The sequence below is a fragment of the Musa acuminata genome, chromosome BXJ1-10 (assembly GCF_036884655.1).
Source record: "Musa acuminata AAA Group cultivar baxijiao chromosome BXJ1-10, Cavendish_Baxijiao_AAA, whole genome shotgun sequence".
Lineage (NCBI taxonomy): Eukaryota > Viridiplantae > Streptophyta > Magnoliopsida > Zingiberales > Musaceae > Musa > Musa acuminata.
This window is the reverse complement of record NC_088336.1, coordinates 34,859,222-34,883,951: the sequence shown is the minus strand read 5'-3', so window position 1 is coordinate 34,883,951 and position 24,730 is coordinate 34,859,222. Positions and strand designations below refer to the sequence as shown.

The 24,730-nt window shown below is 36.6% G+C and overlaps 2 protein-coding genes and 2 long non-coding RNA genes across 11 annotated transcripts; all 4 read right to left on the bottom strand.

Annotated features, from left to right (window-relative positions):
• Positions 1-874: 874 nt before the first annotated feature.
• LOC135594697 (uncharacterized) lies at positions 875-4,883 on the bottom strand. The gene is made up of 2 exons (XR_010480200.1): positions 4,688-4,883; positions 875-2,625 (listed from the first exon to the last, which is right to left on the bottom strand). It is a non-coding gene; the product is annotated as an uncharacterized LOC135594697 (long non-coding RNA).
• Positions 4,884-6,819: 1,936 nt separating this feature from the next.
• Positions 6,820-9,212, bottom strand: LOC135594696 (uncharacterized). The gene is made up of 2 exons (XR_010480199.1): positions 9,023-9,212; positions 6,820-8,553 (listed from the first exon to the last, which is right to left on the bottom strand). It is a non-coding gene; the product is annotated as an uncharacterized LOC135594696 (long non-coding RNA).
• A 5,914-nt stretch (positions 9,213-15,126) lies between these two features.
• Positions 15,127-18,926, bottom strand: LOC135586618 (uncharacterized). Of its 3 annotated transcripts, XM_065085152.1 has the most exons (3): positions 18,753-18,926; positions 16,646-16,797; positions 15,127-16,529 (listed from the first exon to the last, which is right to left on the bottom strand). In XM_065085152.1, exon 3 carries the CDS (start codon positions 16,397-16,399, stop codon positions 15,236-15,238), a length of 1,164 nt encoding a protein of 387 aa, XP_064941224.1. In that variant the 5' UTR covers positions 16,400-16,529; positions 16,646-16,797; positions 18,753-18,926; the 3' UTR covers positions 15,127-15,235. The 3 variants fall into 3 exon arrangements, with proteins under 3 accessions (XP_064941224.1, XP_064941221.1, XP_064941222.1); XM_065085149.1 differs by having other exon boundaries at positions 15,127-16,797; positions 16,871-18,926; XM_065085150.1 differs by having other exon boundaries at positions 15,127-16,797; positions 18,765-18,921.
• A 1,841-nt stretch (positions 18,927-20,767) lies between these two features.
• LOC135594693 (uncharacterized) lies at positions 20,768-24,730 on the bottom strand. 6 transcript variants are annotated; one of them, XM_065085145.1, is made up of 3 exons: positions 24,559-24,730; positions 23,283-23,518; positions 20,768-22,258 (listed from the first exon to the last, which is right to left on the bottom strand). In XM_065085145.1, the coding sequence occupies exon 3, from the start codon at positions 21,937-21,939 to the stop codon at positions 20,815-20,817; it is 1,125 nt and encodes a 374-aa protein (XP_064941217.1). In that variant the 5' UTR covers positions 21,940-22,258; positions 23,283-23,518; positions 24,559-24,730; the 3' UTR covers positions 20,768-20,814. The 6 variants fall into 6 exon arrangements, with proteins under 6 accessions (XP_064941217.1, XP_064941220.1, XP_064941216.1 ...); XM_065085148.1 differs by lacking the exon at positions 23,283-23,518 and adding an exon at positions 22,450-22,543; XM_065085144.1 differs by having other exon boundaries at positions 23,187-24,730.

The following is a 24,730-nucleotide window of genomic DNA, read 5'->3' as shown; positions in this document are numbered from 1 at the left end:
AAATAATATTATTTTTTATTATCCAAAATTGTATAAATAGATATCTTTTATGTCTTTTCAAACCATTTGAAAAGAATTTTACACACTTCGATATTATCATCGATTAATAATCAATAGTTGCCCCACAACCATCCAACAACCTTCTTTTTCTATTTTTCCGAGTCTTTTTTAGAATCTTTTATTAAATTAAAATTTTAGCAATTAAATATATTAATAAAAAATACTGATACTGTTACTTATTTTGAAGACACCAAAATAATAATTACATACGGGAAAAAAAAGGAAAATTCATAACACAAATCAAGTTGTGCCAAGCAAAAATTACAGATACTAACCTCTTGATAAATTAAGAATTAGTAATCAAAATTTATATAACAATACAACGTGTTATATAATTATTGTTATATAACAATAATCACATGACAATAAAGATGAGTATCAAATTTAATATAGATCAGTTGTTTAATGTCTAAAATTATACGATTAAAATTGACGTATTGGTCTTAATTTTTTAATGTGTGTGTCTGGTTATGACTAGAACAAATATGTAATAATCATATCCACATCTTTTGTTGGCTTTGAAGTACGTCCAAGCGGCTCTTACATAATTCTTTGAGATGTCCACATTCAAAAGGAAGGTATCCTTTTTAAATTAGATCACAATCATCTAAATGACAGCACAGTTACCGATATGCCTCCACAACAATTAACATGACCGAGACAAAGTTGACACCGATCGATCGACTGGCAGAATTAGCCAAAAATGGTAGAAACAGAACACAAAAGCTTGATATTTTGGTTACCTTTCTGAAGTAATTGACTATGAGACATCAGCATAAAAGAATTGAGTACCTTTTGTTGTAGAAAACATAAATAGAAGAAAAATCACCAAATCAACATGGAAGTAATACTCCAAGAAACTCTTTCAGAATTTAAATTGTCACAAATATAAAGTGTTTAATTTGCAGTCAGCATGCAATAGGTTACACTTTGTCTTAAGGAAGCACTTGCAATCCTAGTTTTCCGCAATAACGTCATGCTTTCCCTGCACAGCAACAACATAGGAATCATATTGAACAATAAATTTCTCCTTGCGTAGCAGGAAAAGGAATTTGTTTCTGAACTTCTCTTCAGTTAGCAGGATGACAGATAGCAGGTCATGTCCTTTATCCAGCAATTTATTATGATCAAGAAAATTCATAACTTCATATCGAGGTCTCAACCTCTTCTCCAAGCTAAATGTAAGAAGCCCGGGATGGCCAATGATATATGTCAGCTCACAACCGGCTTCCTTCATCAGGAATGTCATCTTGTCAGATAAGTTCTTCTTTGAGTACTTCCAAATGACTGGATACCTCCTGAATGCAGCAAGGCTGTCTGGTTGGGACCACCCAAAGTTCATCAAGGTTGCAAAGGTAGCATCAAACCTGGACCTGCTCAAGGTCACGACTGCTAAAAGTGCATGAGGGAACATTTTACAGTCACATGACACACCCAACTCCTCAACACGTTTGATAGATTCGTCGATAAATTTGTTTCTTCGACAAAAAAATCTCGGTTGTGCCACCACCATCTGTGCGATGCGTTGCTCACTGATGCCACACTCCCTCAAGAGAGATATATTGAGCTCAATCTTTCGAGCAAAGCTAGAAGCAAGGAGAAACATGTTCCTCCTGCAGGCTTTAAGTAACCTCTCATTAGACCCAAGAAGTGACTTCCAGAAGTTGATCTTCGGTTGGATGTCACGTAAAAAGAGCATATTCGGACATGATGAAACCAGCTGAACTATTTCAATGTCAGAAAATCCCATGTCCTGCAAAGATCTCATCCTGGGCTTCAGGATAGTCTCTACGTTAGCACGTAGAAGCCTGGGTTCCCTCTGCATAAGCTTCATGACTTGTGCATCACTCCAACCACTCTGCTTAAAGAACTCAACGGAAAGACTTGAACTTGAAGATTTTGTGTGACAGGTGTGACACTTGGCTGTTTTTGCAGACTTTTCTGAGGAAAGTTCACATGATTGAAGGGAATTGACCACGGTAAAGTTGGATTTATGATCTGAAATTTGGTCTTTGGCGGTGGAAAAGCTACTAAACAGACTGCAGATTTCATACCAAGAAAGATGGATGGTGGACTTGTTACATGGGAGAATGCAAAAGAGCCTCTTTTGCACTAAAAACATTATATTTTGAAGCAGTAGCACACACTGTTTGCAGAAAAATACAAGAAAAGTAGTTTTATTGCTGTCCTCTCCAAGTCCAAATGCCTCTTCTACCTCAAATCAAGCACATCCGAACTAAATATATTTTCTGTATCTGCTTCCAACCAAAAGGAAGTTGAAAGCTTCCAACTAATCATCTGTATCGGATAACATTCCCCTACCACTCACGTAAATCCACCGGCATTCAGTTCCCATTAACAGTTTCTTTCAGATGTAAGCCTCTAAATCGTGTTTGAATGTTGATTAAGAGTTCCATTGAACATTTACTTATTACCATGCTCACATCCAAGCTATTAACCACCACTGAAATAATGTCTTGATATGACACATGCACACTGACACTACCTTCCGCTATTTATCTATTGTAGCTAGTAGCTTTAGAAACTGTGAAGCACACTATATCCCTGCAGAGATTGAAAAATTATATCAAATGTATTTTCATCAAATATGCAGCATAAGAGTGACAATGGCATTTACTATGTTGATTGTATACAGAAGATATTCAACTTTGTACTAATGGGTTGAACATCAGTCGATGACTTGCAATGGGTACTTCAGCACTAAGATTAGGTGGAAGATGCATAATGTTTTGTCTAACATCAGATTCACTGATGTCCTACAACTAAAACCGGTAACATTTCAAATGAGCACTTCCAGAATAATTGATCCATTTCAACAAGAACGTAAAGAGATGATTTTGTTACAGGTCTAACTCGACTGGTAATTAGGAAACACACATTTTAAGAAATTAACAACAGTAATTTTCTGATGATGTGCAACTTGACAAAAATTACAACAACATAGCTGGAAGACCAGATAAGGGCAACAAATTTTCCGAAAAATGAATAAAAAGGTAAGAAAACTGCCTCGATCAAGAAAAACTACTAGTTTATTTGGTTCTATGATGATAAAAAAACATAATTTAAGAGGAAAACTGCTCATGTAAATAACTTCAGCTACCACAAAAAAATATATGTATCCTCAGCTTTTTATCATTAATGAAGAAAAAAGAAAGTCTTTTATTTGAGAAGCTTCGCTGGCATAACCTAGATCAGTGAGAATTTGCCAATAAAACCAGCAAGTTCAAACAACCACAATAATAACAAAAGCCGCGATGTCCAAACTATTCATGATCAGCCACATGGATCTTCTGCATCATTGAACTCTGTATAAGAAAATATCTGTAGTTAAATTAAGAGCATTCAAATCTCTTTCTGTTGTTACTGGTAAAGGCCCCTTCAAATCACCAACTAAACCAGCAAATACAAGATTTGACAATTCAAATATAAGCAGGCCTGTGTGTTTTGAGGTGCAAACAAGCCTCAAGTAGCGGAGATAGTTGCTTTCAGCACTACAGCAGAGAACACACTATGCTGGCATAAAGGTGTAAGGTTATACCTAACCAAATACATTGAGGTTTTGGGTCTATTTTCGAGTTTCGAAATCAAGTCAAATTGTAGTTGTTTACTCAACTTGTACTTTAGATTGAATCGAGTCCTTTGTATGATTGAGTCGAGTCCTTTGTATCATTTGGCGTTTTGTGTTGAAATTTTCTGATGTTCTTGAAATGGAAACTGCAATGCAGTAAACATAGTAAGAAAACTAAGAGGTATGATGAAGCAAACAATTCATCAAAATAAGCAGTTGCTGTTGAGAGAGTTTCTTTTGGGAAACCTAGTCAGATTAGTATTATCTTAGGTATGTTTTAAATTAAAATGCTTCACATGAGGAATAGTCAGACTTCTACATGATTCTATTGACAAATGATTATGATTTTCTTTGGACGGTGACCCAATTATTGTCTCTGCTATCTCTTGTTCTATCTTTTCCGTGCCTTTTTTTTCTCTCTAAGACTTCCCCCAATTCTCTTTGCTCTCTCTAAAAGCAGCACTTCTGCTGTTTATCTTAACAACAGTATTTGACTTGCATACTGTGACTTGCTATTTCTTTAAAGTAAATGCTCATGACATGCTGCTGACTGTTTGTCGGGAGGGTAGCGGGTAACTATCAGGCAGTAGGAAAGGGGAGGGGAAGATGTATAGAGAGGGCGAAGAGGTGGGTAGAGGAGGGAGATGGGGGCTTTCGGGACCGGAGCAGGATAATGGAGAAGGGGCTATCGGAGCCGGAGCAGGATAATGGAGAGGGGGCTGTCGGGGCCGGAGTAGGAAAATGGAGAGGGCGCTGTTGCGGTCGGAGGAGTCGGAGGATGGTGAAGGTGGCTGTGGTGAAGTGGTGGAAGGGGGAGGGATCGGGAAGAGGGGCGGGGCGCTGCTTATGAACAGGGGAAAGAGGGAGGAGGAGGATGGTGTCGGGGAAGCGGGAGAGCTGCGGCGAAAGGGGGAAGAGTAAGGAGGGATCGGGTAACGGGGGCAGCGACGAGGCGGGGAAAGAGTGAAGAGGAGGGAGGAGAAGGGATTGTGCGACGGCTAAGGAGGAAGAGGAGGAGAAGGAGTAAGAGAGAGATACCGAGCGCGGTCACCGTTCGCCGACGGAGAGGAAGCCGCAGCATGCACCGTTCGCCGAGGAAAACGCCGCAGCGAAAAACACTCGATGGAGGAAGATGCCAACGTTACTCCCGCCTTTCGCCAAGGAAAACGCCGCAGTCGCGGTCGCTGTGGAGAGGGAGACAGTTTCACCGCTGGATTTAGGGCACGGGTGTCGATTTGAGGATGCCGTTCTCATCTGGTTCAATCGAACCAGAGATCCAAATTGACTCGACTCGTGCCTGACGCAACCTGAATCTGGCGGGCGCCTGGCCTGCACCCGGTTGAACTCGCTCGCCCGGCCCATTTGTCGGGCGGCCGGTGACATCAACGGTGAAGTGATGGCTTCCACTTGCCAATAAAGCCATCGGATTTCATTTGCCATCGGATTAAGAAAAGAGCATCGGAGTGTTCAAACTTCGATAAGTGCTTAATCAAATGAGGTGATAAATGATAAAAGATTTTTGGGGTATCTATAAGGTTTTTAATTTTTTTTCCTAAAATTTCTCGATAACTAGTTATTATTTGCTTATTGGAAGGACTAGTTTATTTTCTAATTTTTAATAATTTTTAATTATAAAATAACTAAAGTACCCTAAATATAGCTATTTATATGGGAGAGGTAAATTGGTCATTTGACACTCCTTCGATTGTTGGGAGAAGCACGGATTATTGGGCCCAATTGTTTAAGCTCAATTATCCATCGATAACCTATTTGATCGAGGTTTATTTTATATAAAATACCATCAAATCGATGGCTTAAATAGGAAGCATAATCGTTAATTCCAGGATCGTTGATTCTAATTGTTTGAACTTAAGAACCTGAATTAAATCAACCTTGGTCGATTCTGATTTAATTTGCAATCAACGAACCATCGATTCTAGTTTGATTCAATTCAAATCCATCGTATTTATACCTAATTAAATGCATCGATTCAGTTGTGATTCAAACCCGTCACAATGGGTTCGTTGTGATTCAGTTAGGACTAGTTATACATGACTAAATGCATTGTGATTTTTCAGAAATAAGTTACACTATAGTTGTTCAGCACATTTAGATCATTGGGGGTTTTGCTATGTGTTTGAAAAAGGAAATCATAGAAAGGTAGGGAAGATAAGGAAACTAAGAGATTTGATGAACCACACACTTCATCAAAATAAAGCTGATCCTTTTTGTCGGCCACAAGTTTACTTGTCGCCGATCTCATTTTTACTTTCAAATGCAGATTCATTCATAATGGACTACTTAAGGTAATTACAATCCAAATTCATAAAATTTATGATTTCACTTATGCATATTCATATGTTATGATAATACAACATTACAATAAAAAAAAAGCTTCATAACTAATTGCAGATATATGTCATAGATGTGTTCATTTTATTACCTACCAACTAATTGTTCTCCTAATACAATTAAACTGTTATTATAAAAAAAAAACTAAAGATACAACCAACGTAGCTCAAATTCAATATTTTTTCTGGACCTGTGTGCTCAATTTGGTTCAGATGAATTCAAACATACAAATAAATGCTCGACTGTGGCAAAATGCATGGGTCTTAATAATTAAATGAAACCAAACGCGGGAGACATGTTGGGTCTATTAGATCGCACAAGCAAAGTCAAACATATAATCTAATTATATAACAATACAGATGTGTATCAAATTTAATATAGATCTGTTGTTTAATGCGTTAAATTAAACGTATTGCTCTTAATTTTTTAATGTGTGAGTCTGGATATGACCAGAACAAATATGTTAATAGTCATATGTTTCCTTTCAAGTATGTTCCGTCCAAGCGGCTCTTACATAATTCTTTGAGATGTCCGCCTTCAAAAGAAAGGTGTCCTTATTACTTAGATCACAATCATCTAAATGATAGCACAGTTACCAATATGCCTTCACAACAATTAACCTGACCAAGACAAAGTTGACACTGATCGATGGACTCGCAGAATTAGCCAAATATGGTAGAAACAGAACACATAAGCTTGATATTTTGGTTACCTTTCTGAAGTAATTGACTTTCCCCCACACAAATTTCTGAGACATTAGCATAAAAGAATGAGTACCTTTTGTTGTAGAATAAATAAATAAAAGAACAATCACCAAATCAACGTGGAAGTTCAATTCCAAGAAACTCTTGCAGAATTTAAATTGTCACAAATATAAAGTGATTAATTTGCAGTCAGCATGCAATAGGATGACACTTTGTCTTAAGGAAGCACTTGAAATCCTAGTTTTCCACAACAACGTGGTGCTTTCCCTGCACAGCAACAACGTAGGAATCATATTGAGCAATAAATTTCTCCTTGCGTAGCAGGAAAAGGAATTTGTTTCTGAACTTCTCTTCAGACAGCAGTATGACAGATAGCAGGTTATATCCTTTATCCAGCAATTTATTCTGATCAAGAAAATTCACAACTTCATATCGAGGTCTCAACCTCTTCTCCAAGCTATATGTAAGAAGCACGGGATGGCCAATGATATATGTCAGCTCACAACCAGCTTCCTTCATCAGGAATGTCACCTTGTCAGATATGTTCTTCTTTGAGTAATTCCAAATGCCTGGATGCTTCCTGAATGTAGCAAGGCTGTCTGGTTGGGACCACCCAAAGCTCATCAAGGTTGCAAAGGTAGCATCAAACCTGGACCTGCTCTGGGTCATGACTGATAAAAGTGCATGAGGGAACATTTTACAGTCCCGTGACACACCCAACTCCTCAACACGTTTGATAGATTCGTCGATATATTTGTTCGTTCGACAAAAAAAACTCGGTTGTGCGACCACCATCTGCGCGATGAATTGCTCACTGAAGCCACACTCTCTCAAAAGAGATATATTGGGCTCAATCTTTCCAGCCAAGCTAGAAGAAAGGAGAAACATGCTCCTCCTGCTGGCTTTAATTAACCTCTCATGAGAACCAAGAAGTGACCTCCAGAAGTCGATCCTTGGTTGGATATCACGTAAATAGAGCAGACACGGACATGATGAAACCAGCTGAACTATTTCAGTGTCAGAAAATCCCATGTCCTGCAAAGATCTCATCCTGGGCTTCAGGATAGTCTCTACGTTAGCACGTAGAAGCCAGGGTTCCCTCTGCATAAGCTTCATGACTTGTGCATCACTCCAACCACTCTGCTTAAAGAACTCAATGGAAAGACTTGAACTTGAAGATTTTGTGTGACAGGTGCGACACTTGGCTGTTTTTGCAGCCTTTTCTGAGGAAAGTTCACATGATTGAAGGGAATTGACCACGGTAAAGTTGGATTTATGATCTGAAATTTGGTCTTTGGCGGTGGAAAAGCTACTAAACAGTCTGCAGATTTCATAGCAAGAAAGATGGACGGTGGACTTGTTACATGGGAGAATGCAAAAGAGCCTCTTTTGCACCAAAAACATTATATTTTGAAGCAGTATCACACACTGTTTGCAGAAAAACACAAGAAAAGTAGTTTTATTGCTGTCCTCTCCAAGTCCAAATGCCTCTTCTACCTCAAATCAAGCACATCCGAACTAAATATATTTTCTGTATCTGCTTCCAACCAAAAGGAAGTTGAAAGCTTCCAACTAAACATCTGTATCGGATAACATTCCCCTACCACTCACGTAAATCCACCTGCATTCAGTTCCCATTAACAGTTTCTTTCAGATGTAAGCCTCTAAATCGTGTTTGAATGTTGATTAAGAGTACCAATTGAACATTTACTTATTACCATGCTCACATCCAAGCTATTAACCACCACTGAAATAATGTCTTGATATGACACATGCACACTGACACTACCTTCCGCTATTTATCTATTGTAGCTAGTAGCTTTGGAAACTGTGAAGCACACTATATCCCTGCAGATATTGAAAAATTATATCAAATGTATTTTCATCAAATATGCAGCATAAGAGTGACAATGGCATTTACTATGTTGATTGTATACAGATGATATTCAACTTTGTACTAATAGGTTGAACATCAGTCGATGACTTGCAATGGGTACTTCAGCACTAAGATTAGGTGGAAGATGCATAATGTTTTGTCTAACATCAGATTCACTAATGTCCTACAACTAAAACCAGTAACATATCAAATGAGCACTTCCAGAATAATTGATCCTTTTCAACAAGAATGTAAAGAGATTATTTTGTTATAGGTCTAACTCGACTGGTAATTAGAAAACACACAGTTTAAGAAATTAACAACAGGAATTTGTGAGGTTCAACATGCTAAAGAAGCCACTGTTGATGATGTGCAGGGAAAGCACATATAATTAACGGCGAAGGAGGAAGAGGAGGAGAAGGAGGAGTAAGAGAGAGATACCGAGCGCAGTCACCGTTCGCCGACGGAGAGGAAGCCGCAGCATGCACCGTTCGCCGAGGAAAACGCCGCAGTGATAAGAGCTCGACGGAGGAAGATGCCAACGCTGGTCCCGCCTTTCGCCAAGGAAAACGCCGCAGTCGCGGTAGCTGTGGAGAAGGAGACAGCTTCACCGCGGCATTTAGGGCACGGGTGTCAATTTGAGAATGCCGTTCTCATCTGGTTCAATCGAACCAGAGATCCAAATTGAATTGACTTGAGCTCGACGCAACCTTGATCAGGCGGGCGCCTGGGCCGCACCCGGTTCAACTCGCACGCCCGGCCCATCTTATCGGGCGCTCATTGACTTCAATTGCTTCATCTATTAATCTAAATCAGTGAGAATTTGCCAATAAATCCAACAAGTGCAAACAATCACAATAATAACAAAAGCCATAATATCCGAACTATTTATTCTATGTGTAAGAAAACATATGTAGTCAAATTTAAAGCATTCAAATCTCTACCTAAACTAGCAAATATAAGATTTGATAATTCGAATATAAGGCAATGTGTTTTAAAGCTACGAACAAGTCTCAAATTGTCAAGAGAGTGACTTTCATAAGGTTATATCTATCCTAAGTAAATGGGTTTCAATTCGAAATTTTAGTTTGTCAATATTTAGAATCAAAATCGTTGTTGGGTTGGTTCCAATTTGATGGATTTTTTTTATTTTTTATTAAAAATATAAAATTATAATTTTATTTTTAAATTTTAAAAAATGGATGTACAACTATAATTAATGTAAATGTATAATGATATTATAAAAAATAATATATAATTATAAATATTTAATCCCTTCTGATGTCGGATATTCCGATCGTTAGGACATCATTGTCCTCGTAAATGATCTTTTGGTTCTATTTTATCTTTAGGTTTTGTTCTACAATTATTCTCTACATAAAGTTATAAATATCTATCGCTAAAATTATAAATATTATTATATAATATATCCATTAGTCCAGTATATAAAACTTTAGTACTGTCACCAAATTTATATGTTATATTATACTATAACCATTTTTATAGGTTCAAATTTATTATTTACAAATCAAATGGGCACCTGATTGCCCAACACTTGAACCCGATTAATCTAGGTCAAATGAATGTTTGACCTGTCCACTCAAGTGAGTGCTTGGACTATGGCCGATTGAACTCACTCACTCTTGGGCCTCATCACATAGGATGGGTGAACGAAAGAGTAAATGACTTCACTTGTTTTAATAAAAAAAATTATATGTAACTTCTGTTAATGTAAAATTTATAATGCGAAAATTTTTTTATGCTAGAATATGAAATTAAATAAAATTAGATCTAATATTATTACGATATGTACTTTTTATTGTTGTTTAGAAGAATAAACCTTATCTGATCTATAAGTATATCATCATCATATCAATATGTAAGAAGAACAAGACATTCATTCTCCTATCTTTTTACATGATCACTTAGATTGATGGATTAGGGAGATTAGGAGAAAAATCTTAATCTCTCAACTACGTTGAGATGCATCTTTTTAGCCCCTAGAAATTATATCTATTTATAAGCGAGAGCAAAGAGTATAGCATCCCTTAAAGAATTATATTATAACATAAATTTTTTTTCTATTGATCAATAACAATAATCAGAATCTAATTATATTTATAATATATCTTACCTAATTAAATAGAACCACATAATCTATCTTCAACGCTACATATCAATGATGAAAAAATATATTTTTATTTTTATTGAGAAGCATCATAGATGGAGAATTTGTCGATATAACCTGTACGTGCAAACAATCATGATAATAACAAAAGTCATAATGTTGGAGCTATTTAGCTCTTTGAACCTTTTGCATTCTTACGTAAGACAAACCTTTTGCATTATTAAAATCTCTTTCTATTACTAGTAAATTCTCCTTTAAAACACCAACTAAACTAGCAAATACAATATTTGATCATTGAAATATAAGATGGGCAACTTGTTTTAAGGTACCAAGATAATGACTTTTAACACTACATAATAAAGTGAGATGGTGTAAGGTTATACGTAACCAAATATATTGAGATTTTCAGTTTATTTTTGAGTTTGAAAATAAGTTACATTATAGTTTTATTCGGCTCCTTTGCATCATTTGGTGTTTTGATGGTTCTTGAAATGAAAATTATAAAACGGTACATAAAATAAGGAAATACAAATTTTTTAATATAATTTTTTAGTGGACCGTATGAGGTTACGAGATAGGTTAATCCTTTCCGAACAAGTACCACAACGTTACTATATACCTTAGATGAGAACAATTACTTTCCTGGCAATAGGTAGGGAAGAAGAGATCTTACACAATGAAAGCCTATACATATCTTGGTAGACATTTGATGATAGAGAAGTATAAGATAGAAAATTAAAATAATTATGTAACATCAACATTTTATGCTAAAAAAATATCTAATCAATTTGTGGATCCAAAAGTCTCCTTTTACAAAAATATATCTAGCATCATAAGTTATGTTACACTAGATATAATCTTATTCTAAGGTTTAACTTTATGATTCACGTACCCAATGGTTTGACAAGATGCTATTATCATTTAAGAAAAGTATTCAATTCGTGGTTTAGAAATATTGTATGAATTACTAGAGAAAAATATACGAAACCCTAAATATATACAGTTTAATCTTGCATATATGTTAAGTTCATACTACAAGACTCACTTAACAACCACTGAAAGAAGAATAACTTCAATAACACAACCATTAGAAGTAGAGCATAAAAAATAGAAAAAAACGAAGGTTTTATGGTTCATCAAGAATAATGTATTATGTCAAAAAAATATTGAAAAAGTATCGTAGCCAACAATGAATAAAATTTACTGATAAATCATCTAATACAAAATTCTTTTATTATTTGTTGATCACCCGGATTTGAAGGAAGTGTTAAAAGTTAGAAGTTATATTTTATTGTTTTTGGCGTCTGTAGTATCTAGAAATCTCTAGTCCTAAAATAATGATGGTCATTCCCATTATGCTTAAGATATTTATTTCAAATACATCAAAAAAAATAAAACACAACTTGTTCGAATCACATGAGATTTAAACCCTTTTTTTTATTGTTTAGAATATTTGATCGTCATAATTCCTAGCTTTTTGTTTTATGTCACATGAGAATTAAGTTCTTTTTTGACTCCCGATGAGATAGAGTAACTAATACGTTTGTAACACAATAGTCTCTTGTCGACACTTCTGCCTTCCATAGTCTATGAATTCTCATCAGGTTTTACCACAATAGCCTAATTAGATTATACAATTGTCATTAAGTTCTGTAGAGTAATAATAGTGCTCAATCTTTTGACTTCAACGTTACATTAGTTCCTTAGTTGATCATCCACAATCCAACTTCTATAGAGAGCATATGAACACTACACCATGAATTCAACTCTTAGTTCTTGAATTATAAACAAATCTCTAACGTTCTTTAATCTGTTCAATTCCAATATGATAAACGGAAAAGCAAAAGCAACTTTGTTGTTGGCTATAGAGATTCGAAAGATATCCATAGATCATCTACACCAACAGCTAACCTTTTATAATTTGAATAGTTAATCTATTAGTAGAATTACTCTGGATGGATGTTGCTAGCCATCTTAGCCAGCTGATTTGGTCGCCCATATTTGAATATCAAGTTGCCATGTTGCCTCCTTTAAAGATTTCTAAGCTGGTTTACGAGGGAAGACGAGTCATTTATAAGGGAGCTAAGGGCATGATAGCATTGGAGGTAGTCACCTAAGGCAAGCATCCTTTGTGTTGATTGGCGACTTGTGAGGATGTTGTTATCATAGGTGATATGTCTTTTCAATAAATGAAGTCAATGATAATTTCACACTCAGATAAATATACAATAGCAAATTCCAAGCAAGATAAACTAAATTGTCATATACTTAGTTTTTATTGGTGTTTATGAACTTTTAACAAAAGCACATATTATGAAAAGAATAATAAAAGATCTGCTACTGACATTAGAGTTGATATTTGCATTATACATAACTGTTGATGCTATGCATCATATGCCCTACAGAGAGTGAAATATAAAAAAAGTTTGACTTTCTGTATATCAAGTAATGCAAAATCTTATAGAAAAGGATTAGATAACTTACGGATGCATCCCAACAGGAGTAGTATGTCACAACCACTTTCAAGCATCTTACTTGAATGATGACTTTATTAACCTTACAAAAAGACAGACGATTTTTTGTTGAGGCTTAACGAGGAAAGAGAAAAGACAGAAGCATGCTGCAACTTAAGAGGTCTTTCCTATAATCAAACACATAAGCGAAGAGTGCTCGAGAAACAGTTTAATAAGATAATTATTCAAAATAATAAGATTATTGCTTGTGGTTTTCACATACCTTTCTAATTGAAAGTTTCATACTAAAGGGCCTTGAAGAAAAATGTCTTCTTTAATGAACTCGAGATCCTCTCTGGATGAAATCTTGTGTTAATCATTTTTTTAAATAAATAATTATGTTATTAAACAAATAAATCATATCTATTTATCATGATAAACATAAGAGAAGAAAAAGTAATTGTCAGTGACTTATGGAAGAGACTTGTCGGTGAATTATCGACTAAAAAGATAACTTAAATACATAAACCTTGACATTTTCTAATTTTTTAATCGCGGAGTATCTTATGTATAGCATTATCATCCATTCAACTTGGTCTATTAATGTATGATAGAAAAATTACTGAAAAAGACATGAGGACATAATCAGCAAATTTTTTAGAACTTGTTGGGTTAAAAAACTAATGCAGAAAAATATGAGCTCCATTTGTTTTGAATAGATATCTTTTATGTCTTTTCAAAAATTTTTAAAAAAATTTTATACTCTTCCAACACCATTATCAACTTATAATCAATAGTTACCTCGCAACTATCCAACAATCTTCTTTATCCAATTTTCAAAGTTCTTTATCTTAGAATCTTTCATTAAATTAAAATTTTAGTAACTAAATATATTACAAAAAAAAATAATGATACTGTCCTTTATTGGACACCAAAATGATAATACAACGTTACAAGAAAAAAAATAAAGCTTCATAACACATGTATCGAGCAAAAATTTCAGATACTATACTATACTCTCGACAAACTAATAATTAGTAGTCAATGTTTATGTGTTTTCCAAAATAAGTAATAGATATATCCTACATGCTTTTAGAACTTTCGTAAACAATTATATATTCTTCAACATCATTTCCAGCTTATAATCACTACTTGCCCCCACAACCATCTAACAATTTTCTCTATCCACTCTTCTTAGTCATTCCTCTTAGAATCTCTCATTAACTTAAAATTTTGTTTACTAAACATATTACTAAAAAAACCTTTATAACTAATTTAGATATATGCAATAGATGTGTTCATTTTATTACCTACCTGCTAATTGTTCACGTAATATAATTAAACTGTTATTATAAAAAAATCTAGAGATACAACCAAAATAGCTCAAATTCAATAATCTTTCTGGACCTGTGATGTGTGCTCAATTTGGTTCAGTGAATTCAAACAAAATACATGGGCCTTAATAATCAAATGAAACCAAACGCGGGAGAGTCTATTAGAACGAACGTATTGCTCTTAATTTTTAATTAAACAGTTTAAATGGATGTACTGCACTTAATTTTTTAATGTGTGAGTCTGGAAATGAGTAGAACAAATATGTTAATAGTCATATCCACATCTGTTGTTGCCTTTCAAGTATGTTTCGTCCAAGCGGCTCATACATAATTCTTTGAGATGGCCCCCTTCAAAAGGAAGGGGTCCTTATTAAATTAGATCACAATCATCTAAATGACGGCATAGTTACCAAAATGCCTTCGCACCAATTAACAAGACCGAGGCCAAGTTGACACCGATCGATCACAAAGAATTATGTAGAAACAGAACACAAAAGCTTGATATTTTGGTTACCTTTCTGAAGTAACTGACTTTCCCCCACCAATTTCTGAGACATCAGCATAAAAGAATCAGTACCTTTTGTTGTAGAAAAAATAAATAGAAGATCAATCACCAAATCAACATGGAAGTTACTCCAAGAAACTCTTTCAGAATTTAAATTGTCACAAATGTAAAATGATTAATTTGCAGTCAGCATGCAATAGGTTGACACTTTGTCTTAAGGAAGCACTCGAGATCCTAGTTTTCAGCAACAACGTAGTGCTTTCCCTGCACAGCAACAACATAGGAATCATATTGAGCAATAAATTTCTCCTTGCGTAGCAGGAAAAGGAATTTGTTTCTGAACTTCTCCTCAGAAAGCAGCATGACAGATAGCAGGTTATATCCTTTATCCAGCAATTTATTCTGATTAAGAAATTTCATAACTTCATATCGAGGTCTCAACCTCTTCTCCAAGCTTAAAGTAAGAAGCACGGGACGGCAAACGACATATGTCAGCTCACAACCAGCTTCCTCCATAAGGAATGTCATCTTGTCAGATAAGTTCTTCTTTGAGAAATTCCAAATGCCTGGATGCCTCCTGAATGCAGCAAGGCTGTCTGGTTGGGACCACCCAAAGCTCATCAGGGTTGCAAAGGTAGCATCAAACCTGGACCTGCTCAGGGACATGACTGTTAAAAGTGCCTGAGGGAACATTTTACAGTCACGTGACACACCCAACTCCTCAACATGTTTGATAGATTCATTGATACATTTGTTCCTTCGACAAAAAAACCTCGGTAGTGTCACCAACATCCGCGAGATGCATTGCTCACTGATGCCACATTCCCTCAAGAGATATATATTGGGCTCAATCATTCGAGCCAAGCTAGAAGAAAGGAGAAACATGTTACTCCTGCTGGCTTCAATTAACCTCTCATTAGAACCAAGAAGTGACCTCCAGAAGTTGATCCTTGGTTGGATATCACGTGAATAGAGCAGAACCGGACATGATGAAACCAGCTGAACTATTTCAGTGTCAGAAAATCCCATGTCCTGCAAAGATCTCATCCTGGGCTTCAGGATAGTCTCTACGTTAGCACGTAGAAGCCTGGGTTTCCTCTGCAAAAGCTTCATGACTAGTGGATCACTCCAACCGCTCTGCTTGAAGAACTCAATGGAAGGACTTGAACATGAAAGTTCTTTTTCACAGATGCGATCCTTGGCCCTTTTTGCAGCCTCTTTTGAGGAAAGTTCACATGACTCAAGGGGGTCGACCAACGTAAAGTTGGATCCATGATTTGAACTGTGCTCTTCGGCAGTGGAAAAGCTAAACAGACTGCAGAGTTGATAGTAGGAAACATGGACGGTGGACTTGTTACACGAGAGAAGGCAAAAGAGCCTCTTCTGCACCAAAAACATTGTCTTTTGAGGCAGTATCACGTACTGTTTGCAGAAAAATACAAGAAAAGTAATCTTATTTCTGCCCTCTCCAAGTCCAAATTCCTCTTCTGCCTCAAATCAAGGATGTTGAAAACTTTCAACTAATCATCTGTCTCAGACAACATTCCAATACCACTCGTGTTAATCCACATGCATTCAGTTCCAATCAACCATTTCTTTCATAGATAAGTCTCTAAATGGTGTTTGAGAGTTGATAAAGAGTACCTATGATTAGTTACTTATTATCATGCTCACATCCAAGCAATTCTCGACTTCTGAAATAATGGCATCATACAACACCAGCGCACAGACACAATATTCCACTTATTTTTCCATTGTAGTTGGTTGGTTTAGACACTACCAAGCATCCTATATCCCTGTAGCAATTTAAAAACCATATCAAATGTATCTTCATCAAATATGCTGCATAAGAGTGGCAAAGGCATTTACCATGTTGATCGTAGACAGACGATACTCATGTTTATACTTGTAGGTTGAACATCAATGACTTGCAAATGGTACTACAGAATTTAGAATAACAGGAAGATGCATAATGTTTTCTCTAACATCAGATTCACTAATGTCCTACAACTAAAATCTGAAACATTGGGGAGTAATTGATCCATTTCATCAAGAATGTAAAGAGATGATCTAGTTAAAAGTCTAGCAAGACTGGTAAGCAGAAAAGACACTGTTTAATTAATTAACAAGGGTAATTTGTGAGGTTCAACATGCTAAAAAGGGCATTGTTGATGATGATGAGAAAGTTGACAAAAAAAAAAAACATAGCTGGAAGACCAGAGAAAGGCAATAAATTTTCTGAAAAATGAATAAAGAGATAAGAAAACTGCCTCAATCAAGAAATGCTACTAGTTTTTTTGGTTCTATGCTGATAAAGGAACTTAATTTATGAGAAAGATTCCTCATGTAAATAACTTCAACTACAGTAAAAAAAATTATATGTAGCATCAGCTACATATCATTAATGAAGAAAAAAAAACCTAGATCAGTGAGAATTTGCCAATAAAACCAGCAAGTGAAAACAACCACAATAATAACAAAAGCCTTGATGTCCAAACTATTCATGATCAGCCATATGGATCTTCTGCACCATTGAACTCTGTGTAAGAAAATATCTGTAGTTAAAGAAAGAGCATTCAAATCTCTTTCTGTTGTTACTGGAAAAGGCCCCTTCAAATCACCAACTAAACCAGCAAATACAAGATTTGACAATTCAAATATAAGCAGGCCCGTGTGTTTTGAGGTACAAACTGGCCTCAAGTAGCAGAGATAGTTGCTTTCAGCACTACAGCAGAGAACACATTATGCTGACATAAAGGTGTAAGGTTATACCTGACCAAATACATTGAGATTTTGGGTCTATTTTCGGGTTTGGAAATCAAGTCAAATTCTAGTTGTTTACTCAACTTGTAGTTTAGATTGAGTCGAGTCCTTTTTGTCATTTGGGGTTTTGTGTTGAAATTTTCTGATGTGCTTGAAAAGGAAACTGCCATGCAGTAAACATAATATGAAAACTAAGAAGTTTGATGAACCAAACACTTCATCAAAATAAGCAGTTGCTGTTGAGAGAGCTTCTTTTGGGAAACCTAGTCAGATTAGTATTATCTTAGGTATATTTTTAATTAAAATGCTTCACATGAGGAATATTCAGACTTGTGCATAATTCTATTGACAAATAATTATGATTTTCTTTGGACAGTGACCCAATTATTGTCTCTGCTATCTCTTGCTCTATCTTTTCTGTGTTTTTTTCTTTTTCTCTAAGACTCCCCAATTCCCTTTGCTCTTTATAAAAGCAGCACTTCTCCTGCTGTCTATCTTAGCAACAATATTTAACTTGCATACTGTGACTAGCTATTTCTTTAAAGTAAATGCTCATGACATGCTGCTGACTGCTTGTTGGGAGGGTAGCGGGTAACTATCAGGGAGTAGGAAAGGGGAGGGGAAGATGTATAGAGAGGGCGAAGAGGGGTGTAGAGGAGGGAGATGGGGGCTGTCGGGGCCGGAGCAAGATAATGGAGAGGGGGCTGTCGGGTCCGGAGTAGGAAAACGGAGAGGGGACCGTTGGGATCGGAGTAGGAAAACAGGGGGCGGGGACTGTGATGAAGTGGAGGAGGGGAAGGGATCGGGGAAGAGGGGCGAGGGGCTGCGATGAACGGGTGAAAGAGAGAGGAGGGTGGAGAAGGGAGAAGGAGGATGGTGTCAGGGAAGCGGGAGAGCTGCGACGAAAGGGGGAAGAGGGAGGAGGAGGGAGGAGAAGGGATTGTGCGACGGCGAAGGAGGAGGAGGAGGAGGAGTAAGAGAGAGATACCGGGTGTTGTACCGTTCGCTGACGGAGAGGAAGCCGCAGCATCCACCGTTCTCCGAGGAAAATGCCGCAGCGATAAGAGCTCGACGGAGGAAAATGCCGCCGCCGCTGCCGGCTCTCGCCAAGGTACACGCCGCAGTTGCAGTGGCTGTGAATAAGGAGACAGTTTCACCGGTGCATTTAGGGCATGGGTGCGAATTTTGAGGATGCCGTTCTCATCTGGTTCAATCGAACCAGAGATCCAAATTGACTTGACTCGGGCTCGATACAACCAGAATCAGGCGGGCCGCAGCGGGTTGAACACGCATCCCAGGCTCACTTCTCGGGCGGCCGGTGACATCAATAGCTTCAGCTGTAGTAAAGAACTTTCTCAAGAAAGCCATGATCTAAATCAGTGAGAATTTGCCGATAAAGCCAACAAGTGTTAACAATCAAAATAATAACAAAAGCCATATAATATCCGAACTATTTATGCTCTGTGTAAGAAAACATTTGTAGTCAAATATAAAGCATTCAAATCTCTTTCTACTGTTTATTGGATGTTTTTTTTATAATATACTTTCTTCGTATATTTTTTTCTCTTTGAATTTAAATTTTTTTACTCTAATAATTCCATATGATATGGAACGAGAGATCGATGTTTCAAGAATTTTTAAAATACAGTTTGAAGATTTTTTTCGGCTCATATCCACGCTTTATGGAATTATAAATATCAGGTTTTCGAAAGCCTTCTTGGTGGGAAAGTTAGTAGCTTCCACTTATCATCGTATTAAAAAAAGAGCATAAGAGTATTCAAACTTCCATGAGTACTTAATCAATGATGTGATAGAAAATTAGATATTTTAAGAGTATTTATAGGGTTTTTTATTTTTTCTTAAAATATCCCCGTAACTAACTATTATTTGGTTGTTGAAAGAATAAATTTATTTTTTAAATTTTTAATTAAAAAAAAAGATAAAAGACCCCTAAATATAGTCATTTATATCACTGTCTAAAAGGGCAAACAAACCATTTTCCTCTCTGATTATTAGGCTAAGCGAAGATTATTGGGCTCGATCATTTGAGTCCAAAAATATCAAATCAGAAATAATTATAAAACATTAGATTTTTATACTATAAAAAAGCTAACCAATCTCAACATGAGTGGATCCAAAAAGTCTCCTTTTACAACACATCTAATGAATTTCTCAACAAATATAGCATCGTAAGTTATGATACACGAGATATGCATCCTTTTCTAAGGTTTGATTTTATGATTGAAGTACCCAATAGTTTGACAAGATCCTATTATCACATAAGAAAAGCTTTCAATTTGTTGTTTAGAAATCTTACATGAGATACTAGAGAAAAATACACGGGACCCCAAATATACACAGCTTAACCCCAATTTTGAACTCTTAACAGTAGAAATGATGGTCATTCCAATTATCTTTGGATCTGTGGCGCAACAATAGAGCCTCTCAGAAGGTATAAATTAAAATTAAATAACTAAACAAAAATGTTATTAAAAAAATAATTAAAATTTGGAGTTTCACACTTACATGTTTGAGAAGGTACAAATTATATGACAGAGAATTGTATCCTTATAGCTGGCGAGATGGTGAACTAAGCAGACATTGGATCAAGGAATTCCATATCAATATGGCTCTTCCACAACATTAAAAACTCAACAAATTAACATTCTAAGATGACTTCACAAGTTCCAACATAACCATTAATAAAGTTTCTTTTGTAACACCTCACACCAATTAACGTACACTGGTCAGCTGATAGAAACTAGCTGGCTATGAAAGAAACATAACACAAAAGCTTGAGAAAATTTGGGTTACCTTTCCGCGGAAGGGACTGTTTCCCCACTCGTTCTTCCAATTTCTGAGTCAACAGCAATATCAAAGAATCCTTAAATTTTGTTGTAAAAAAAATAAATAATAAAAAAAGAATCTCAAAATCATCACGGATGTTATACAACAAGAAACTCCTGGAGAATTTATAATGTCACAAAATTTGAGATGATTAAATAGTGCCGTCAGTATGAACTTGATCTTTTTAATATAAAGTTTCAATTTCAAGTAACAACATATGGCTTTCCCTGCACAGCAGCAAGATAGGAATCATAGAGAGAAGTAAATTTCTCCTTGTGCTGGAAAAGATATTTCTTAATGAACTTCTCCTCGGTTAGTTGTATGACGGATAGCAGATTATGTCCTTCATCCAGCAATTTATTCCGCTTAAGAAAATTCAAAACCTCATATCGAGGTCTCAGCCTCTTCTCCAAGCTACAAGTAAGAATCACGGGACAGCGAATGATAGATTTCAGCTCAAAACCAACTTCCTTCATCAGGAAAGTCATCTTGTCACATATGGTCTTCTTTGAGAATGTCCAAACGTATGGGCACTTCCTGAATACAGCAACGATGTCAGGCTGGGAACACCCAAAGCTCATCAGAGTCGCACTGGTAGCATCAAAACTAGATCTCTTCCTGCTCATGACTACATGAAGTGCATACGTATATAGTCCAGAGTCACGTGGGATACCCAATTCCTCAGTATATTTGATAACCTCCTTTAATTTGTCTATTCCACAAAAACAGCCAGGCACTGTCAACACCATATGCGCAATACGCTCGTCACTGATGCCATGTTCCCTCAAGAGAGAGATACTGGGTTCTATATTCCGAGCCAAGCTAAAACTAAGAATAAACATGTTCTTCTTGCAGGCTTTCAGAAGCCTCTCATTCGAACCTAATCGTGACCTCCAGAAGTTCATCCTCGGTTCGATGTCACGTAAAATGAGCACACACGGACATGATGAAACTAGCTGAACTATTTCAGAGTCAGAAAATCCCATGTCCTGCAAACGTCTCATCCTGGGCTTCAGGGCAGTCTCTACATTAGCATTCAGCAAATTGGGTGCCCTCTTGGTAAGCTTCATGACTTGTGCATCACTCCAGCCGCTCTGCTTAAAGAACTCAATGGAAGGACTTGAAATTGGAAGTTTTTTTTCACAGATGCGATCCTTGGCCATTTTTGCAGCCTCTTTTGAGGAAGGTTCACATGACTCAAGGGGTTCGACCAACATAAATTCGGATCTATGATTTGAAAACAGACTGCAGAATTGATAGGAGGAAAGATGGATGGAGGACTTGTTACATGAGAGAAGGCAAAAGAGCCTCTTCTGCACCAAAAACATTGTCTTTTGAGGCAGTATAACGTACTGTTTGCAGAAAAATAAAAAGAAAAGTAGTCTTATTTCTGCCCTCTCCAATCCAAATTCCTCCTTTGCCTCAAATCAAGGATGTTGAAAACTTTCAACTAATAATCTGTCTCAGACAACAGTCCTCTAGAACTCATGTTAATACACAATCATTCAGTTCCAATCAGCCATTTCTTTAAGAGATAAGTCTCTAAATGGTGTCTGCGAGTTGATAAAGAGTAACTATAATTAGTTACTCAATCTCACGCTCATCCAAGCAATTCTCCACCGCTGAAATAATGGCTTCAAATAACACCTGCGCGCAGACAATAAATTACACTTATTTTTCTATTGTAGTTGGTGGGTATAGAAACTACCAAGCATCCTATATCACTGTAGCAATTTAAAAACCATATCAAATGTATCTTAATCAAATATGCTGCATAAGAGTGGCAAAGGCATTTACCATGTTGATTGTTTACAGACGATACTCATGTTTATACTTACAGGTTGAACATCGATGACTTGCAAATGGTACTACAGAATTCAGAATAACTGGAAGATGCATAATGTTTTCTCTAACATCAGAGTCACTAATGTCCTACAACAAAAACCTGAAACATTTCAACTGAGTACTTCCAGAGTAATTGATCCATTTCATCAAGAAGGTAAAAAGATGACCTAGCTATAAATCTAGCAAGACTGGTAAGTAGAAAAGACACTGTTTAATTAATTAACAACATAGTGGGAAAATTATCTAAATTTATGACAATACGACTGCTATCAATATTGCTCATAGTCCAATGCACCATGAAAGAACAAAGTATGTTGAAGTAGATTGATATTTCATAAAGGAGAATATTAAAGAAGGAATTGTCTGCATATCTTATATTCCTACAAAGAAGCAACTAGCAAATATTTTTACTAATGAGCCTCAAATATTTTCTTATGTGGATCTAACTAACAACCTAAGAATGATTAACATTTTTGAACTAGCTTGAGGGGGAATATACAAAATTCCATAATTAAGCATTTAATAATCACATAATTAAGGGAATTTATCCTCTATTTTGGGCCACTCAATCAATATTAAATTAGCCCATATTACAGGAAATGAATTAGAATACAAAATTGTATGGAATCAATTTCCTTAGTTGTACAGTTAGTAATCAACCTATCTATGTCTTCCTTTGCATAAAGAAAAGATTAACGAAAGAAACTATGTTCTATTGTGTTCATCTTACATTTATATATAAGTAAAACGGATGTGGAATTGTCAGACGTATACATGATTCTATGGACAAAAGAATATAATTTTCCTTGACCAGTGACCCATTTACCATCTCTGCTATCTCTTGTTCTATCTTCTCCATGCATTTTTTTTCTGCAAAAGACTGTCCAATTCTCTTTGCTCTCGTTAAAAGTAGCACTTCTCCTGCTGTCTATCTTATCAACATTATTCAACTTGTAGCTTGCTATTTCCCCAAAGTAAATTCTCGTACATGACATGCACGCATTTTCAGAACATTGAACATCTGAGACTGATAAAACTCACAATCTGAGGTCAGTGAACCAGCTGATATCCAAGAACCAGAAATTAATTGTCAGTTGTCAAAAAAAAAAAACATCATTGGAGATATTGTACAATAAGAAATTCCAAAAACTAAGCACCATATTTGACCACAGTATCTAACTACAATCAAGTTACGTCAATCTAAAGTAATATATCAAAATTATTTTTTATAGCCTCCTTAATGGGTTACAATGATCAGGAAATGAGTATGTAAAAAAGATCACTTGTTTCATGCTACTGTACCAATGTTCAAGACAGTATCGTTAAAGGCGCTCGCCCAAGCTCGGCAAAGAACTAGCCAATATAAAATAATAAAAAATATAATTAACAAAAAAGCTAGCCATTAAAATAAAAATTAGACAAAATGAGTTTCACCTAATTTCATATTCAAATCGTCACCACTAAATATCAAATTACATTTATTTAACTATCGAGAAACCATTAAAGTGCTAAATTATCCGAATCTAATAATAAGATAACTAAAAAAAGAAGATTAACATCAAAAATGACATTTTTCAAAATTATAGTAAAAAATAATAATTCAAAATTAACATCAAAATTAACAATTCAAAATTACAGCAGTCACAAATACAGAAAGGAGGAGTGAGGAGGAGGAAGAAGACGGGGCTGTGGTCTGGGAGCAGCGACGAGGAGGGGAAGAGGAAGAAGGGGCCTGCGAAGGGGGTTGCGACGAGGCGAGGGGTCGAGGGACTGCCATGAACAGGGGGAAGAGGGAGGAGGGAGGAGGAACGAGAAGGGAGGGCGAGGATGGTGTCGAGGAAGAAAAACGAAGAAAAATTGGGGGAAGAGGGAAGAGGGAGGAAGGAGGAGAAGGATGGTGCCGGGGAAGGGGGCGAGCTTGCGACGAAAGCGGGAGAGAGGGGCGGGGGGCTGCGCTGACCGGGTGAAAGAGGGAGGAGGGAGGAGGAGGATGGTGTCGGGGAAGCGGGAGAGCTGCGACGAAAGGGGGAAGAGGGAGGAGGAGGGAGGAGAAGGGATTGTGCGACGGCCAAGGAGGAGGAGGAGGACTAAGATAGAGATACCGGGCGCTGTCACCGTTCGCCGACGGAGAGGAAGCCGCAGCATGCACCGTTCGCCGAGTAAAACGCCGCAGTGATAAGAGCTCGACGGAGGAAGAAGCCAACGCTGGTCCCGCCTTTCGCCAAGGAAAACGCCGCAGTCGCGGTAGCTGTGGAGAAGGAGACAGCTTCACCG